Below are 19,086 nucleotides of genomic sequence, written 5' to 3'. Positions count from 1 at the left end.
CTCGACCCTCAGCGCAGAAACGTTGTGTAGCTGCTTCCCGAACGTGACCCTGGGGAGGCCGGACTGAGGGGATGATGATACTGAGAGCCAGCAGTGGGCAGGCAACGCGGCTCCGCAGCCGGGCCCTGACCCCGCTCCGCTGCGGGGTGACCCACCGCCTCCCTGCGGACACAGGTGTGGGGAGAGCCCGGGCCTCCCGAGGTTGTGGAGCCCCGCAGGGCTGGGCGAAGGTCCCCCCGGGGTGCCCACGCGAGGGAACGGTGCAGGTCTGACAGCGGGGCTGGGGGGTCCCCACCGCCTGCTCTCTGCGGTGCCGATGGGCGTTCTGCGATGGCCGTGGCCCCCGCCGCTCCGCTCCTCGGCTCGTTCCCGCTCGCAGCCCGCGCAGCGCCGGTCGCGGCCGTCCGGAAGGAACCGCGGGGGAAGCGGAGGTGGGGTGTCCCCGGCGCCCCCAGCAGAGGCCGCCCGGCGCGGCGGGACGATGGCGGCGCGCGAGCTCCTGCGTCTCCGCCCCCCGCCGCGCCCCCCGCCCCCGCCCCGGGGACCCCCCGCGCCCGGGGAAGCCCCGCGCCAGCGCCCTCCGAGCGCCGCGTCCCTCCGCCTCCCGGGCCCGGGGCTGCCTCCTCGGGCCGCGCCGGGCCGCCCCGCACTGCGCATGAGCGGGAGCCCGGCGAGCCCGTGAGAGGAGCCGCCGCCGCCGCCGCCGCCGCCGTCCATTCGCTGCGGAGCCGGAGGAGGAGGGGAGAGGCCTGGAGGACACCAACATGGTGAGGCACCGCGGCCGCTCGCCCGCCGCCGCCCGGGACCGCCGCGCACCCCACCCGGCCGCCCCCGGCCCGCGGCGCCCTCGCCGCCCCGAGCCCCGGCCCGCGGCCTCCGTCCGGCTCCCGGGCGGGGGCTCCGCTGCCGGCCTCTCCCTTCCTCCCTCGCCCCTTCCCGCCCGGGCGCCGCCGCTACGCGAGAGCCGAGGAGGCGGAGCGGCGCCGGGCCTAGTCGGGAGCCCCGGGGAGTTTGGGGCGCGGGGAGCGGCCCCGGGGTCCCCGGACCGGGGCCGGGCGCGGGTGGGGGAGGCGTTGGGGCGCGGGGAGGGGAGGGGGCCACGGCCCGGCCCCGGCCCGTCCGCCGGCTCCATTGTGTCTGGCCAGGGACGGGGGTCTGGGGTTCCGGGTGAGCCGCCTCCCCCCGCCCCGAAGCCGGGGCTTCGCCCTCCGCCTGGCCCGGGAGGAGGAAAGACTTTCCCGGCGCGCCTCTCCCTCCTCCGCTCCCGGCTCCGACACCCCGCAAGTCTCCCGGGCAGTTGTGCTTGGGGCGGGGGTACCAGCCCGGTCCCTTTCTCCATCACCTCGCCGGGCGTCCCGTGCTTTGAAAAGGAGGAGAGTTTCCCCGACCAGTTGGTGGAGGTTATATTTACCCCTCTCCTGAAACATGGGAGACCGCTGAGCTGGGGGAGGGGGTACGGAAGTGCAACCTGTTCTCGTTTCAGAAAATTAGGGAACACAGACTAGCCAGCGACCTTTCCAGCACCTAGTTTATTTGCTTGGGGGGGCGGGAGGGTAATTGCTTTATTATAGTAGTTAAGGGCCATTTGTGATTTAAAAAAAAATACAAAAAAAAAAACAGTTTGTCAAGTTACTTTCCTTTTTTGTTTGGGAAAAAGAAAAAGTCCTCCAGGTTTGCAGACCCTTGTGGTCGAGTTGTTTACTTTGGTAATGAAGTACCTGACTCTGTTGGACGCTCTTCGTGTTTCAGAAGCGCTGTTTACCCTTGTACAGTCTGAGCGTGAGTGGAATTCCATGCAGGTTACTGTATGAATAGTAAAAATGATATTGTCCTTTTGCTCGTGGGGAACATAAAGGCCTCTTTCAGGAGGGTGTGTGTGCGTGCCTGTGTTAAGGGAATGTTCTAGTGTCTTTGTTTTTAGTTGGTCTTATTTTTGCTGAGTGACACTTCTAGTCCCAACCGTCAGCTTGGCAGTATTTTGGTGTCATGTATGGATATGTGGTTTACTCAGCCACATACTCAGCATTGATGTTCTGTGGCAAGTTGTGTAGGAATTGACGGTTTGAATTTGTAAGAAAACTTTCCTGTAAAATGCAGGTTAATGTATGGATTAGTATTACAGTGTTCAAAGATCCACCAGGCAGTCTAAACAGTTTCTAGTTTCTTAAGTATTTAGACGGTCATAGGCATTACTCCTGAAGTTTCCAGACTCTGAGCATTTAGATGAGTATAGTCAGCTCGAAGTAATGACATTAATTTCCTGGGAAACACTCAGCCAGATCATTGAAATATGTGCTCTTCAGGATGGTCTCCAGGTCCACATCATCCCCTAGAATCCCGGGTCCCGGAAATGCTCATCACCTGTTCAGGTATTCAGGCTTCAAGTGGTTCCTAGGAGAGTTCAGCTTGTAAGCTTCTATCCTTTTGGTTAATATTAAAATTAGCCAGTTTTGAAACTTAGCCATAAGTCATGTAATTCTACCAGTGGTGACAAGATACTAATTTAAAAACATCCTGTGACTGAACTCCGTTTATGTCATGAGAGTTGTCATCATATTCTCTGGTTAGTTTAGAAACCCACAATGGGGGCTGAGGATGGTGGCTCACAATTGAAATCCCAGCACTTTGGGTCACCGAAGCAGGAGGGTTACTTGAGAGCCCAGGAGTTTGAGACCAGCCTGGGCAATATAGTGAGACCCCAACTCGAGGGAGAAAAAGAGTCAAGCGTACTAGTGCTAGGCTAACTAGTATGGTTGCAGCGACCCCAGAAGCTGAGGTGGGAGATCACTTGAGCGGGGGGGTTGCGGCTGCTGTGAGCCCTGCCACTGCTCCACTCCACCCTTGTCTCAAAAAAGAAGAGGCTCACCGTGGGTCCTAATGGAAGTTAGGCAGTAAGAATTGTATAGTTAAGAAGTTGCTTGATTATAAACTTATCTTACATATAATTGTTTCTTTATGCAGTTTTGGGGCTGTGAATTTTTTGGTGTCTGTAGCTGCAGCCCATTTTCACAGCATATGTTATTGTCAGTTCTAGAGCAAACTTAAATGATGGGATATTTGAAATATTTTGTAAAAGTGAAAAAGTTGTTCTGTTAACCTACTCCCTCCACCCCCAGACTAAAAATGACTCCAGAACTAGATAATATTCTGTTACATTGGAACGTGTGTGTGTGTGTGTGTGTTTGAAACGGAGCTTTTGCTCTGTTGCCCAGGCTGGAGTGTAATGGTGTGATCTCAGCTCACTGAAACCTCTGCCTCCTGGGTTCAAGCGATTCTCCAGCCTCAGCCTTCCGAGTAGCTGGGATTACAGGCACCCACCAACGTGTCTGACTAATTTTTGCATTTTTAGTAGAGACAAGATTTCACCATGTTGATTTGACTAGGCTGGGCTTGAACTCCTGACCTCGGGTGATCCACCTGCCTCGGCCTCCCAAACTGCTAGGATTCCAGATGTAAGCCACTGTGCCTGGTCTGGAAGATATTTTTTAAAAGTGTTCAAAACGTTTGGGTTGTTTTATTTATAAGATGACAGGATTAGATTTGATAATTTCTGGTTTCATCCAGCATAGACATTTTATGATCCTAACCATTTTCTAGACGCATAATATCATAGAATTTTTAGACCTGAAATAGACTCAGAGATCATCTAATTTACTCCTTCCCATTTTTACTTAAGAATAAATTGGAGATCAAGGAGGTTTTGAGTTCAAGTCTGCAAGCTTGTTGGTTGCAGAACTGAAACTATTTTCTCCTGGTCTACCATGAAACCCCAGTATTTGTGGGACATATAAATCTGCTAACTCATATGAAATTCAGAAAATTGCATTTGAAATTAAATCACATCAGCAGCTTAAGCAGAGGAAGCCTCTTGTTATTAATGAAAATGTTAAGTAACAAAATTCATGTTAAGGGGTGATTAATGATGTTAATGCCTATGTTTTTAGTGGCTTTAAAAATATATGAACTTTAAAATTTAAGATTAGGTTGTCAGCAAATACTAGAATTTGTAAATTCAAATGGATGTAGGTCTTTTGTCTTTTCATAACTTGTTGCACATTCTTTGCATATCTACAATTAAAGGAGCATATCAGTTCTTTTCAGTGATTGTTATACATCTGCTATGTGCATTGGGCACTGAAGGGATGTGTATCTCAGAAGAGACAAAACTCCTCGCTCTGGTGAGGGTTACCTTTTAGTAGGGAGACATAAACAGTAAAGACAGCGTATAATTTTCTCCTTTACTATGTTAGAAGGTGGTAAGTGCTATGGGAGAAGCAGTGTTAGGGAGGGATTGCGAGTGCTGGGGCACTGCTGGAAGCAGGGTTGCTAAATGCTACCACCGATCATTTGGAACCGACTGAGAGATGAGGGAATGAGCAATGCAGAAATATGGTAGAAAGAAATCTTGAGGAACAGTGAGACCAGTGTGGCTGGAGCAGTGTGTGTGTACACGTGTATATACAGGGGGTCGTTGGAGCACATGAGGCCTTCGTGGCAAGGAGTGGGGTAGGCATGGGTGGGCATTGTAAGGATATTGGGTTTTTGCCCCCAAGAAATGGAAAGCTGTTGAAGGATTTTGAGTGGTATGAGATGCCTTGTTTCTTTTGTTCCATAGTGTCCTATGACAGTATTACAGATAATTTATTTTTAAAAGCAATTTTTTAAAAAAAAACCCTTATTACAGTTTTCTTTACCATGCAGCTTCTGTGTACAGAGTTTTGAATTCTGTTTAAAATGACTGTCTAATGTTTAGTAAAAGCTAATGGATTGTCAAATATACCTAGCCACATTTGGGCTCATAAAGACAGAACAAAACCTGTTTGCTAGGTTGTTGAACATGTTCTAGTGGTTTGTATGTAGTTCAGTGATATATGCAGAAAACTGGGCCTTTGGGGACAAAGAAAGGAAATTAACATTTATTGAGAAGATACGCTCTGCTAGTCAGACAATTTACAACTGTCATTTAATCTCCACTCCCACTTCTGAAATAGGCATTATTACTACCTTGTTTTTGTTTTTGTTTTTAGCATATTTGGGAATGAAGTCTTAGCGCTTCTAAATTATTTGATGCTGATATGTGGCAGAACAGGGGTTAGAACCCTGGTCTCTGGTTCCACACTTTATCTCCCCCGACCCTCACCTACTCCCATTTTCTTTTCTTTTTTTTGAAAGCCAGCAAGCATTCCTTTCAGTGTAGATGTGGAATCTTTGTTTAGTTTTACTTACTCTGGTTTCTTCCTTGTCATGCTGAATAATAGTGATTTGGTTATTTCCATATCAAATCAAATGATCTGTTGTAAACATTAACTAATTGAAAAATTAAAACTTTTAGTGCATATAGTAAGAAAGTTGGAAGCACAATCTGTTAATTTTTTTTTTTTAATTTTAAAAGAATGGGTCATTTGGGTCAAGTGGCTGCTTTGATTATGCCCTTACAGATTGGGTCAAAGCATAGGGAAAATCTGGGAGAAAACTCCTTTTAAATTTCAGTATTGTGTTGTTCAAGTTATGGTAGTGTTTGCCATGACATTTGATGAAGAGAAAACTTCCAGATAGATTCCGTTGCCACTTTAGGTGTGTACCCACCCCCACAAGAAAAAGCAAAACAAAAGGAAAAAAGTCACTAAAATAGTCTTTTTTCACGTTGTTGAATTTGTTTTATATAATTAGTACCTGGTCACTGAGAGTGATTAGACTGCTTGTCTGCATTATAAAGTTTTTTTTTTGTTAGTCTATTATTCGTTTGAATCACTCCACACAGAGATAAGTTGACGTACACAGCCCATTCCCTTATTAGAGTAGGGTATGTTCATTTTAATAAACATTTAGAGTGCTTATTCAGAGGATTCTAATACTTCCTGATTTAAGATTTGAGAAAGTATCAGATATTAGAATTAGAAGATTTTATTTCTCTATGAAACAAATATAGTATGTTATAACTTAACTATGGAATTTTAAAAATCTCATTTAATTTTTAATTTTGTGGTTTTTTTTTTTGCCTCAGTAATCTTTTGTTAATTTGAGATTACTTCAGAAAACAATGTTAGTGGAGAGAGGAAAGCAAATTTAAATTAGCTACTTTGATTTCTTGTTAGAAGTTCAAACAATAAGTTTGAGAGAATCAATTGAGATATGGCTAATGCAGATATTTTAAGGTGGTTATTATTTATCATAGATAATCAGAAATTAGTGAAAATAACTTTTTTCTTTTTTTAGACAGGGTCTCACTCTGTTTCGCCAAGGCTGGAGTGCAGTGGCACAATGTCGGCTCACTGCAACCTCTGCCTCCTGGGTTTGGATAATTCTCCTGCCCCAGCCTCCCAAGTAGCTGGGATTACAGACATATGCCACCACTCCTGGCTAATTTTTGTATTTTTAGTAGAGAGGGGGTTTCACCATGTTGGTCAGGTTGGTCTCGAACTACTAACCTCAGGTGATCTGCCCCACCGCCTGCCCAGCCTCCCAAAGTGCTGCGATTACAGGCGTGAGCCACTGCGCCTGGCCTAAAATAACTATTTTTTAATAGTCAAGGTGGGATGTGGTGGCTCACGCCTGTAATTGCTACACTTGGGAGGCTGAGGTGGGCAAATCACTTGAGGTCTGGAGTTCCAGATGAGCCTGGCCATCATAGAGAAACTCCGTCTCTACTAAAAATACAAAAATTAGCTAGGTGTGGTGGCGGGTGCCTGTAATCCCAGCTACTCTGGAGGCTGAGGCAGGAGAATTGCTTGAGCCTGGGAGGCAGAGGTTGCAGTGAGCCGAGATTGGGCCACTGCACTCCAGTCTGGGTGACGGAGTGAGACTCTGTCTCAAAAAAAAAAAAATAGTCAAAACAATCTATAAACCAACATGAAGACATTTATTCCAATTACAGTGGTAGGCATATTTTGACTAGAAATTCTGAGGGGTGGCAAGAAAATCTTTTAAGTTTTCATTAGTTGCCTACTTTTTAAAAAGCTGTGAAGTGTGCAAAAGTTTACAAAATGCATTTGAATCTTACAGATATACTTCTGAATTTCTAAAAGGTGGCTTCCCGTAATATATCATTGTGCACAGTGATTACATAGGATGTGTATCATTCCTGTTGGACTTTGGAGTACAGTATACCCTCTTGTCTGTGGTTTCACTTTCCTTGATTTCAGTTACCTGCGATCAACTGGCAATCTGAAAATATTAATGAAAAATTGCAGAAATAATTCATAGGTCTTAACTTGCGTGCTGCTCTCAGTAGCATGATGCAGCCGTTGGTCGACCCTTTGTCTGTCTTATTCACGCTGCATTTACTGCCCACTGCTGGTCGCTTAGTAGCCATCTGAGTTATCAGGTCAAAAAAACATAGTGTATATATACGGTTCTATACTATCTATGTTTTCAGGCATCCACTGAAGATCTTGGAATGTTCCTCCCGCCCCCATGTGGATAAGAGGGGACTTAATGTAATACACAGCCTCTTTTTTTGAGATGGAGTTTTGCTCTTGTCCAGGCTGGAGTGCAGTGGTGCAATAATGGCGCGATCTCTGCTTACCACAACCTCCACCTCCTGGGTTCAAGCGATTCTCCTGCCTCAGCCTCCTGAGTAGCTGGGATTACAGGTATATGGCACCATACCTGGCTAATTTTGTAGTTTTAGTAGAAACAGGGTTTCTCTATGTTGGTCAGGCTGGTCTTGAACTCCCAACCTCAGGTGATCCATCTGCTTCGGCCTCCCAAAGTGTTGGGATTACAGGCGTGAGCCACTGTGCCCAGTCTCTCTCTCTCTTTTTTTTTTTTTTGAGATTGGGTGTTGCACTGTTGTTCAGGCTGGAGTTGGTGATGTAATGATGGCTCACGGCAACCTCAAACTTCTGGGCTTAAGTGACCCTCCTACCTCAATCTCCCAAGTAGCTGGAACTACAGGTATGCACCACCAGGTCTTGCTTTGTTGCCCAGGCTGGTCTTGAACTCTGGGCTCAAGCAATCCTTGCACCTCCACCTCCCAAAGTGCCAGGATTATAGGTGTGAGCCATCTTGCTCAACCTCAGCACCTCTTAAAGAGGGGTTAATTTCAAGAGGTATTCAAAGTGCAGGAGATTTAAGAATGAATGAATAAGTAATTGTCATCCGTAAGTAATTGTTTTAAATTGCAGGTTGTAAGAGTACTGTGCGGGTTTTGTTTTGCTATTTAACATGTACACATTTCCATGTTTTCTGGCCATAACCTTTACAAGTATTTGTACTTTGTCTGGGTTTCAGGCCTTCTCTTTGGAAAAGGAAACCCTGACTTAGAGTGCCCTGTGATTTGTTTTTTTCTACCTCTGTACATTTAAAGCTATAGATTATAGCCATCTGTTTTTAAAATAGTCTGTGACAGGACTATAAACACATTTTTCTTCCTGTTGTATTGCTTGTCTTGAAAATGACTTATCCCCTTTCTCCCCCTTACCCCCAACCAAAAAAAACCACCCCAAATAGAAGTTCCATCCTCAAATTATCTTTTTAGTTAGGTTGTGAGGGAAGGCTTAATGGGGAATTTTTAGTTGGAATGCAAATTGTTCATATTTGGCTCCTTAACTTTTCCATTAAAATAGGTGAAGAAATACTGCTCACAATGGTCCTCCCTTCAACAGTCAGTAGTTGCACTTTTACCCTTTTTGTTTTTCTTTCACTTGAGGACAGTATATAATAAATGGCAGGACCGCATGGCTTGAAACCGGGCACCAGGGTTTATTCCTGGCTCTGCTGCTTGTTGGATAAGTAGATACATGATCTCAAAGTTTGATTCCTCATGGGTAAAATGGAATCATCTTGCAGGATTGTTGATAAGTACCTAGCACAGTGCCTGGCACACAGTAGGAGCTCAAATGTTAGCTGCTAGTTTTAGTATAGTTTATTGTTTACCATTAAAAATTTTTTTCTAGAGTTATTTATTTTTAGACAGGATCCCATGCCTTGTCTTGCCCAGGCTGGAGTGCAGTGGCGCCATCATAACTCACTGCAGCCTCTGTGTCCTGGGCTCAAGCGATCCTCCCATTGCAGCCTCCCAAGTAGCTGGGACTATAGGAATGCACCACCATGCTTGGCCCGTTTTTTGTTTTTGTTAATTTTAATACAGACGAGGTCTTGCTACGCTGTCCAGGCTGGTCTTGAACTCCTGAGCTCAAGCAGTCCTCTTGCCTTGACCTCCCAAAGTGCTGGGATTACAAGTGTGAGCCACCACACCTGTCTGTCTTTCTTCATTTATGGACTTCTGAGGAGCCCTTACCACGTGCTAGTTGTGGTTCTGAGAGTTTCACCTGAATTGATTAATGTAACCTCAGCACTCTGTTTATAGATGAAGAAGTTGAAGCACAGAAAGACTAATTTCCCCAAAGTCATACAGCAGTTAAGTGGTACAGGTGGAGTTAAAAGTCTGTACTCTTCAGTAACTAATCGTGTTATATTGCCTCTCTGTGCAGGTAGAAGGAAAAGGAGCTACTCCTGCTTAGATTCCTTTTCTGACTTTGCTGCAGTAGAACTGTTTGTAGGTGAAAGTCTGCTCCAGGAGTAGGTGCCCGGTTTCAAGCCATGCGGTCCTGCCATTTATTATATACTGTCCTCAAGTGAAAGAAAAAACCACCCCAAATAGAAGTTCCATCCTCAAATTATCTTTTTAGTTAGGTTGTGAGGGAAGGCTTAATGGGGAATTTTTAGTTGGAATGCAAATTGTTCATATTTGGCTCCTTAACTTTTCCATTAAAATAGGTGAAGAAATACTGCTCACAATGGTCCTCCCTTCAACAGTCATTAGTTGAATTGGTTTTTCCTGCACTTTTGACTTCGGACCTATAGTCTCTGTTGGAGGGCTTTTTGTAAGTTAGTGGTTTTGGATATTGGTAACGTTTTGCTTTATCTGCTGAATACCATGTATTATATATGGAAAGTATGATCTTCTAAAGTTAAAACTAGCTCTTCTAAATTACAGATGAAATTAAACTGTCAATATGATAATTACATAACAACATACGGAGCTTTTAGTGAGAATTATGGGTGACCATAAAAGTGTTTCAGTTTTGAAAGCTTTGACTTTTGTGAGCTAGATTCATCAAATCCTGAGATAACTAGAATTGGGTTAGAAAATTAATTCCTTTAAAAATATAAAGGCCTAAGTGTCTGTTTCTGAAGTTCAGGCTGAAATGTAAACTTAAGGGTGAGAAGGTAAAAATTCAAATTAATAGAAATAAAATGGATCTTAATTTTTTGCTTTTAAAAATATCACTTATGGTTGGGCGCAGTGGCTCACGCCTGTAATCCCAGCACTTTGGGAGGCCGAGGTGGGTGGATCACGAGGTCAAGAGATCGAGACCATCCTGAAACTCCGTCTCTACTAAAAATACAAAAATTAGCTGGGCGTGGTGGCGCGTGCCTGTAGTCCCAGCTACTTGGGAGGCTGAGGCAGGAGAATTGCTTGAACCCAGGAGGCGGAGGTTGCAGTGAGCTGAGATTGTGCTACTGCACTCCAGCCTGGCACCTGGCAACAGAGTGAGACTCTGTCTCAAAAAAAAAAAAAATCACTTACTAAAATTATTTCTATTTTGAAATTGTTAGAACTTAGTTGACTAGAAAGTCATTTTCCATGTTTATTGTTTTTCCTTAGGGAAATAACTTTTAATAGGAAGACTTTTAAAACTCATTACTTTTTCTTCAGATAAACTATTATTTTAAATGTGATTCTTAAATTTCTTTCTTTTTCTTTTTTTTTTTTTGAGGTAAGATTTCACTCTGTCACCCAAGCTGTAGTGCAGTGCTGCTATCATAGCTCGCTGCAGCCTTGAACTCTTGGGCTCAGGTAATCCTCATCCTCCCACCTCAGGACTATAGGCGTGCACTACAGCACCCAGCTAATTACAATTTTTTTTTTTTTTTTTTTGGTAGAGACAGGGTCTCATTGTGTTGCCAAGTCCAGGCTGGGTCTTGAACTCCTGGCCTCAAACAGTCCTACTGCCTTGGCCTCCCAAAGTGCTGAATTACAGGTGTGAGTTACTGCACCTGGCTGACTCTAATTCTTTAATTTCCTGAGTAAAAAAAAAAATGCAAATATGCTAGATTTAAGAGTAAAACAATACGTGTTGGTAACTTGGCATGTTATATTTTGGAAAGTTGAGCAAATAAGTTCATTTTACTGTTCAGATTATGACAGTATTTCTAACTTTGGTAATCTTTGATACAACTGTAATTAGCTTTCTGTTACAAGAGATAGCGTTTCTCCTCCCCCCACCCCCGTTTTTTTTGCTGGAATTAAAAAGCAAAATATATTCTGTTTTTTGCATTTTACATCCTTACTACTGTTGCATTTCTTTGAAAACTTGGTGCTATCTCCGTAGTTTTAACATTTGAATACTGAAGATTGTATTGCCTGATCTTATTTAATGATCATGCTAGTTTATTCCCTTTAAATAAGTATTTAAGTCAATGGCATCTATTACATTTGAGTGCTGAATCATTGTAGCTGTCACGTCTTTGCTCTTGGGAAGTTCCCCACTGGGTTTGTAGTAGAAACAGAAAAAATCCATCTGCTTTTTCTTTCACCTCAGTTTTCTATCCACCCTCTCATCCCCAATAAAATAATTCTTCTCTGGTTAGTCACCTTTTTCTCTTCTCTAAGTTGATAAGAGATGTAAACTTTTGGTACCATACTGTCAAAATCGGAACACTGCCTTGTACATCTGTGTGGCTTAGGAAAAGGGGATGGGAGTGTTACAGCTCTCCTAAATTGGTCAGGTGTACTCCAGCTTTATTCTAGGATAGCCTTTGAGACTACAGAATTGAATGCCCTTAGTAGGGAATCAAGTGTTCAAATGTATTCTAGGGACAGAGAGCTGACAGAGAAGTAGTCAGAGTGCATTATAAGAAGTGGAGGAGGCCGGTGGCTCACGCCTGTAATCCCAGCACTTGGGGAGGCCGAGACGGGCGGATCACGAAGTCAAGAGATTGAGGCTATCCTGGCCAACATGGTGAAACCCCCATCTCTACTAAAAATACAAAAACTAGCTGAGTGTCGTGGCATGCACCTGTAGTCCCAGCTACTCAGGAGGCTGAGGCAGAAGAATTGCTTGATCTCGGGAGGCGGAGGTTGCAGTGAGCTGAGATTGTGCCATTGCACTCCAACCTGGCACCTGGCGACAGAGTGAGACTCTGTCTCAAAAAAAAAAAGAAGTCGAGGGTATTTATCAGACTTTACAGGCATGGGATTGTCAATATCCACTTAGCTTAGCTGGAGTCCATATTGTCAGTTCTTGGCTTCATATAACTCAGTGGCGTTTATGGTGTTAGAAATGGGTAGGTGTACCCTGTTTCTTCAGATATATTGATATTGCCCTAGATGGTGGAAATTTATACCAAACCAGTTAAATTAGTTTACATTTGGTTGGGCACAGTGGCTCACGTCTATAATCTCAGCACTTTAGGAGGCCTTTTTAAACTCATTACTTTTTAATGATCACCTGAGGTCAGGAGTTCGAGACCAGCCTGGCCAATATGGTGAAACCCTGTCTCTACTAAAAATATAAAAATTAGCTAGGCATGGTGGCACATGCCTGTAATCCCAGCTACTTGGGAGGCTGAGGCAGGAGGATCGCTTGAGCCCAGGAGGCAGAGGTTTCAGTGAGCCGAGATTGCGCCATTGCACTCCAGCCTGGGTGACAGAGCAAGACTTTGTCTCAAAAAAAAAAAAGTTTACATTTACATGTATTATTTATGACCTAAACTGTTTTCAAATAAGATATGACACGGAATTCATTTGTATAATTTTGTTTTTAATTTTTGTGGGTAAGACAGTTTTTTATCTTTGTTTGCCTAGTCTTCTATTATCTTGCTTTTTGATAGAAAGTCACTAATAGAATGAACAGCTCTTTTTGGCTTGTAGAAGTGACTTAAGCTGTTTTTTTTTTTCCTTCCACCCTTCAACAAAGGCAATTGGCCCTGCAGGGAACTGAGCACTGGATTTAAAGCTATATGATGAAACCCCAGATAAACCTGATTGTTTCGCCACCTCCAACTTTTAGGAGAACGGGGGAAAAGTTATGCCAGTAAGTTACATCAGGTTTAATTAAAAAGTAATTTCCAGGCTGGGCGCAGTAGCTCACTCCTGTAGTCCCAGGATTTTCAGAGGCTGAGGCAAGTGGATTGCTTGAGCCCAGGTGTTCAAGACCAGACTGGGCAACATAGCAAGACCCCGTCTTTAAAATAAAAAAAACCCCGTAATTTCCAGGATGTGGTCTGTGGTTGGTGCACTTCCAGGTTAATCTCCAGCACTTTCTGTACCTTTGTACAGTGGTGCTTCCTGTTCCTCAGAGGAGTGTGAAACATGTTAGTGTACTCTGTCGCTCAAGGAAGAAAGGTACACTAAGTTTTAAAACAATTTTCAGTAACAAAAGTTGGAATCAAAACAGTTTCTTGTTAACTTTCATTTAAGCAAAATTAAATTAAGACAGTTACCTTCCTTGGCATTTGATTTCATTGTGAATTCGTTGTCATTGAACAGTCAATCTGAAGGAGGAGATAGTTTTCAAAAGGGAAGAATCCTGGACACCTAGACACTTGAAGGTTGTGTTGTGTAATGGGATATGACTATGTCCAGATGTTGTAGAGTTATTAGTGAAGAAGCAGAAGAGTCGTGAATTCATATGAATTGAAAGTTTCTCAATTTTAGTGGAGTACGGAGGTTGAGATTTTAATTTGTAATCCTTTTTTTTTGTTGTTGAGATGGAGTCTCAAGTCTTACTCTGTCACCCAGGCTGGAGTGCAGTGGTGCGGTCTTGGCTCCCTGCAACCTCCACCTCCTGGGTTCAAGCGATTCTCCTGCCTCAGTCTCCTGAGTAGCTGGGATTACAGGTGCATGCCACTACGCCTAGCTAATTTTTGTATTTTTTTGTAGAGATGGGATTTCACCATGTTGGCCAGGCTGGTCTTGAACTCCTGACCTTGTGATCTGCCCGCCTTGACCTCCCAAAGTGCTGAGATTACAGGAATGAGCCGCTGCACCTGGCCTTAACTTGTAATCTTAACAGTAACATATTTACAAAGAGAGGGGTGTGGCTGGCAGACTCCAGAGCATAGACATTTTTCATATTGCAGGAAATAGGGTTAGTTTTCATACTTGATTTGCATAGTCTAGTTTTTACTGTGATCGGTGGAAATATGTTGCAAATCTCAAAAACTTTGTAAATATGTATAGCAAGCAGTGTGATTTGTGGAAAGATTACTCAGATTCATGAGACTTCTTCGTTTTTGTCTCATTTCTACTAATAACAACCTGAGTGATTTTTTTTGAACAAATGCCAGAAGGTGAAGGTTCTCTGATCTGTCTAATCTGGAAGTTGATGTTTATGATCTGTTTGGGCTAGATGAGAGAATCTGGGCTTCTCAGATGTGTTGCTTAAACCACAGAATATTGTATCTATTCATGAGTACCCTACTCAAGTTTTCCCTCTCTATTTATGGTAGTAGCCCAGGAAAAACCCAGGTATTTTGCTAGGAGATGGTATTGGAGCTTGGGAGGAGGAAGAGTCACAGTGGTGAGGCTGCAGTTGCTAGGAGGCCAGCTTGGGAGGGAAGGGAGAACATGTCCTTGATCCTGACAGTATCCTGCCTTATTTTGCTGTGGGTTTAGGTCAGATGAGAAATGAATCCTTGACAGTGTACAGCAAGTGAGAAGAGGCGATTATCTCTTCATCTCTTCTCCTCTCTGAGAAGAGGTAGCAGGGCTGTTTGGAGAGAGCAAGGGCCTCTGCTGGGCTCTGGCTAAGGCAATGAGGTGATCTCTTTAGGGGACAAAGAAAAAATTGATTTCAGTAGGAAGGATGCATCTTCTGATTCGAGTGAAAATACGAGGAAATTTTGTTGATAATTTTCTCGGTTTCTGAATACAACTAGGGGAAATGTCGAATACTCATATTTTATTGCTTTCTCCAATTTGGTAAAAAGAGCAAGAAAACAAGGTGGGTGGTGTTGGGGAGGCTCCCCCTCCTCCCGCCCCATATCCTTTTATAGTGGGTATTAGGACTGCAGTAAACACCTGTTAATCTCCTGGTTCCCTGGGGCATTTGCTGACTGGTCAGATCATTTCACCTTTTCCCTGTGTCTCCTCGGGCATCCATCTCAGAACGTGGTGCTTGCTGGGGTTTAGAGAGGCAGCGCTCCCTCCTGCAGCCTTTATGGACGCTCTCAGGACCCACTGTAGGAGGAACGCTGGCTGGTTAGCTTCCTTCACTTCTGTCCTAGTTACTCTTCCAAAACTCTACCAAGTTTTATGTTTCAGATTTTTTAAAAAGTTAGTCTTTCTGATTAATAATAGATCAAAAATAAATCTTAAGCTAAAATGTTTTAATGTTTTATAAGGAAAAAGTATTGCTAAGAACATTTAGTCAGCCATATAGAAATATTTAGTCTTAAGTGATTTTACATAAAGTTTCAGTTTATTCTCTGGTTTTAATAGAACAAGTTGAAATCATCGCAGAAGGATAAAGTTCGTCAGTTTATGATCTTCACACAATCTAGTGAAAAAACAGCAGTAAGTTGTCTATCTCAAAATGACTGGAAGTTAGATGTCGCAACAGATAATTTTTTCCAAAATCCTGAACTTTATATACGAGAGAGTGTAAAAGGATCATTGGACAGGAAGAAGTTAGAACAACTGTACAATAGATACAAAGGTGAGTGCTTGCTTGTGACTTTAAATAAATTTTGGACCAGATTTTTCCAAACTATCGGCTTGTGAGATATCCAATACTATATGTAACATAAATTGGGTGTATGTATCCAATAGAGGTCTGTAATCTTAGAGTTACTTCAAGAGGTCTGAGGAGAAATAATTTTCTTCTCACTGAGATTTCTTCTTGGCCTTTTTATTTTCCTCCCCTCCTTTTTTTCTCCCCCATTATCCAAGTTGAGAATGAGGATGGGCAACTGTTTTTTCTCCCCTCATATACATAAAACTCAGCTGAACCAGCCTTTAAGAAAACCTGCATACTAAGTCTTTAAAGAATTAGAAAGTAATGCATACTTTTTAAAAACTGCATAATAGGTGAATAAGAAAAGGTTAATAGTTTCTCTGTCTTTTCCTTATTTATTCTCCTAAGTAACTATTAATAGCCTGGTGTGGATTCTTGTATATCTTTTATGTTTATGCAGAAATATATTTACAGAGTTTCTTTCAAAGTTTTTCTGAAAATGGGATATTTTATGCATAACTTGTGCTCCAGAGTCAAATAATGTGTGTGTTTTTATTGCTGGAGATATTGCCAGATTACTTTTAGAAAGATGCTAGCAAATCAGATTTGATAGGAGTGCACGAGTGCTTCTGTTTGTTTCTGTTATTTAAGTTTTTTGCCTGTCTGATAAGTAAATATTGATTTTTTTTCTTTAAACAACAGATATTTACATTGTTGAGATTAGGGTTGAATTGCATAGTTTAGTTTATAATTTTTCTGATACTCTTAAAAGTAGTTGTTGTGGTAAAATGAACTTTGTTCTAAGAAAAAAAGAATTTCTGTTCCGAGCACCTACTTAAGCAAAATATGGATATATTAGAATCCCATGTGTCTATATGCGAATGTCTGATTTTCTGAATGTGTGTAAGTATGCACATATTTCACATGAATAAATGAGACTTTAAAAATCATGTATCCATCTGCACATATCTTGTGCACTTTAAGAATGTGGTTAGAGAGGAAAGCAGCTTTAAATAATGGGCAAGGATACGTTGGAGTGATATTGTTTCATGTCTTCCGTATATTGTGGTCATTTGAAACATGGAATATAAAGCGTTCCCTTTTTCAGTTTTGGTAATGTAGCAAAATATAACACTACTTTAATATTGAGTTGTTATTTTTAAAGATCCTCAAGATGAGAATAAAATTGGAATAGATGGTATACAGCAGTTCTGTGATGACCTGGCACTCGATCCAGCCAGCATTAGTGTGTTGATTATTGCATGGAAGTTCAGAGCAGCCACACAGTGTGAGTTCTCCAAGCAGGAGTTCATGGATGGCATGACGGAATTAGGGTGAGTATGTAATTACAATAGGAAAGTAGATATGTGACTGTGGAACTGAATCATGTCATGATTTTTTATAAAAATGTTTCATGAAATGTAAATTTAAAGATTTACTGGCCAAGAAACGTTGGTATACACAGAAGTGGGTTAACTGGCTGGTTTCCATGTTACACGGTTTTCCGGGCTTGTCAAGTTATTTGTATAGTTAGTACAGCCTATTCTTTTTGGATATATTCTCCTCATTTACTTCTAAGGCAGGTTCATTAGTATTAAAATTATACGTAATATTCAACATGGAAAAGTGAAATGACCAAGTTTTAAAGTTATTTCCGGCCGGGCGCGGTGGCTCACGCCTGTAATCCCAGCACTTTGGGAGGCCGAGGTGGGTGGATCTCGAGGCAAAGAGATCGAGACCATCCTGGCCAACATGGTGAAGCCCCGTCTCTACTAAAAATAAAATTAGCCAGGTGTGGTGGCGCGTGCCTGTAATCCCAGCTACTCGGGAGGCTGAGGCAGGGGAACTGCTTGAAACCGGAAAAAAGTTGCAGTGAGCCAGGATTGCGCCACTGCACTCCAGCCTGGGGATAGAGCGAGACTCTGTCTCAAAAAATAAATAAATAAAAAAGTTATTTCCTAATGTGAGACTGTGAACCCTGCATTTATAAAATCCTAGAATTTAAAAACTGGAAGATACTTTAGAAGTTACTGCTTGTTTCACTTACACTTTAACAGCCGATTAGCTGAATGTCTTTGGAGAAATTAATTGAAGAGTCATGGGTAGAGGTTTTCATATTTAGTGAGGTTGCAGACAGAAGTAATCAGTCTGTTGGTAGGTAGCTGCCCTCTCTGTTTTTAGTTGGCCACTATTGAGTAATAATAGCTAACATTTATTGAACACTATTTTATTTCAGTTAACTGTGCCAAGTACTTCACCTGCCTCTTCACAGCAACTTTTTGAGAATAGTCTTTCTATCCCCCTTTTAGAGATGAAGAAACTGAGGTACAGAGAAAATACAGAATCAGTTAGGTAGTATTAGAGTCATCATTTGAACCTGAGAGATGTTGCAATCAGTCAGAGTCCAGCCAAGATACAAAAACCACACCAATAATTTTAACAGGGAAAACTTAAAGAATTGCTTTACTCTGTCAGAGGGATAAAAGGAAAGTCCACGACGTAACAGGTATCAGTTGCAGCAAGCTGCTACCACCTCTGGGAAGTGAGGGAAGTGAACAGACAAGGAAGAAATTGAGAAGCTTCGGCGATCCCCACAAGGCTGAGATTCAGACCCGGGGGCTGGGGGAGAGGGTTGGCCACCTGTGATGCTGGTGACAAAACTGCCGAGAGGCACTTGCTGTGTGCTGTGAGATTGCTACCACTGCTGGGTACTGCTGGGATCTTCCCACACACTAAACAACAAACTGGGATGAGAAAAGTGCCTTCTTCCTCTTCCAGCCTAACACTGAGCCAGCTGGCAAGAAAAATGAAGTCTCACAGTTTGTAGTCCAATATCACAAAGTAGGGCAAAGAAGGGCAGGTTTAAAGCTGAGAGGCAGTAAATTAACTGGCCTGGACACTATGTCCTTCAGCCAAAGCCAGGCCCATCCTGAACTTGCTGGGATTTTCTGTGCTAGGACAGGTTTTACCAGAACTTACGGAAGCAATGGTTTTAAAAATTTGAAACTGAATTCACATAATGTGTAATGAACTTTCAAATCAAAATTTTAATTTACAAACTAATAGTCTGGAAGGTGTCACAAAGAATGTAGAAGGAAAATAAAAGCAGAAAATGATTAGAAGGAAAAAAATTGGTTTGTTTGTGGAATCTGTAAGAAATAGGGTATTTCTACCCTAAGGCTATATGAGGAAAGTAAGGCTTGTGCTTAGAGCTTTTCAAACTCTTTGAAAGTTGAATGTTTTGCACATATAGAAAAAGCTTAATATTCACAAGAAGCAAGTTTTCAAAAGGAATGTTTCCTCGTAAGCAAGAGACCATGCTTTAGTTAATTTAGATAGTAGACATGATTAATACCATGTCAGTAGTGTCTAATACAGTTTAAAATGATTGTTCTGCTGA

General features: G+C 42.7%; 1 protein-coding gene across 2 annotated transcripts in view; it reads left to right on the top strand.

Annotated features, from left to right (window-relative positions):
• Window positions 1-695: 695 nt before the first annotated feature.
• The window catches only part of DCUN1D1 (defective in cullin neddylation 1 domain containing 1), a 37,266-nt gene continuing 18,875 nt past the window's right edge, over window positions 696-19,086 (top strand). Inside the window, exons 1-3 of one of the 2 annotated variants that reach the window (XM_021674508.2) lie at window positions 696-767; window positions 15,452-15,668; window positions 16,852-17,020. In XM_021674508.2, the coding sequence (XP_021530183.1) occupies window positions 765-767; window positions 15,452-15,668; window positions 16,852-17,020 (389 nt within the window). In that variant the 5' untranslated portion in view covers window positions 696-764. Of the gene's footprint in view, window positions 768-12,684; window positions 13,044-15,451; window positions 15,669-16,851; window positions 17,021-19,086 lie in introns of those variants that run through there. The other variant, XM_012457077.3, reaches the window with a different exon arrangement.

Source organism: Aotus nancymaae, unplaced genomic scaffold, assembly GCF_030222135.1.
Source record: "Aotus nancymaae isolate 86718 unplaced genomic scaffold, 86718_ANA_hifiasm-v0.15.2.pri h1tg000067l, whole genome shotgun sequence".
Lineage (NCBI taxonomy): Eukaryota > Metazoa > Chordata > Mammalia > Primates > Aotidae > Aotus > Aotus nancymaae.
The sequence above is the reverse complement of the archived record's forward strand: the minus strand, read 5'-3'. Positions and strand labels throughout refer to the sequence as shown.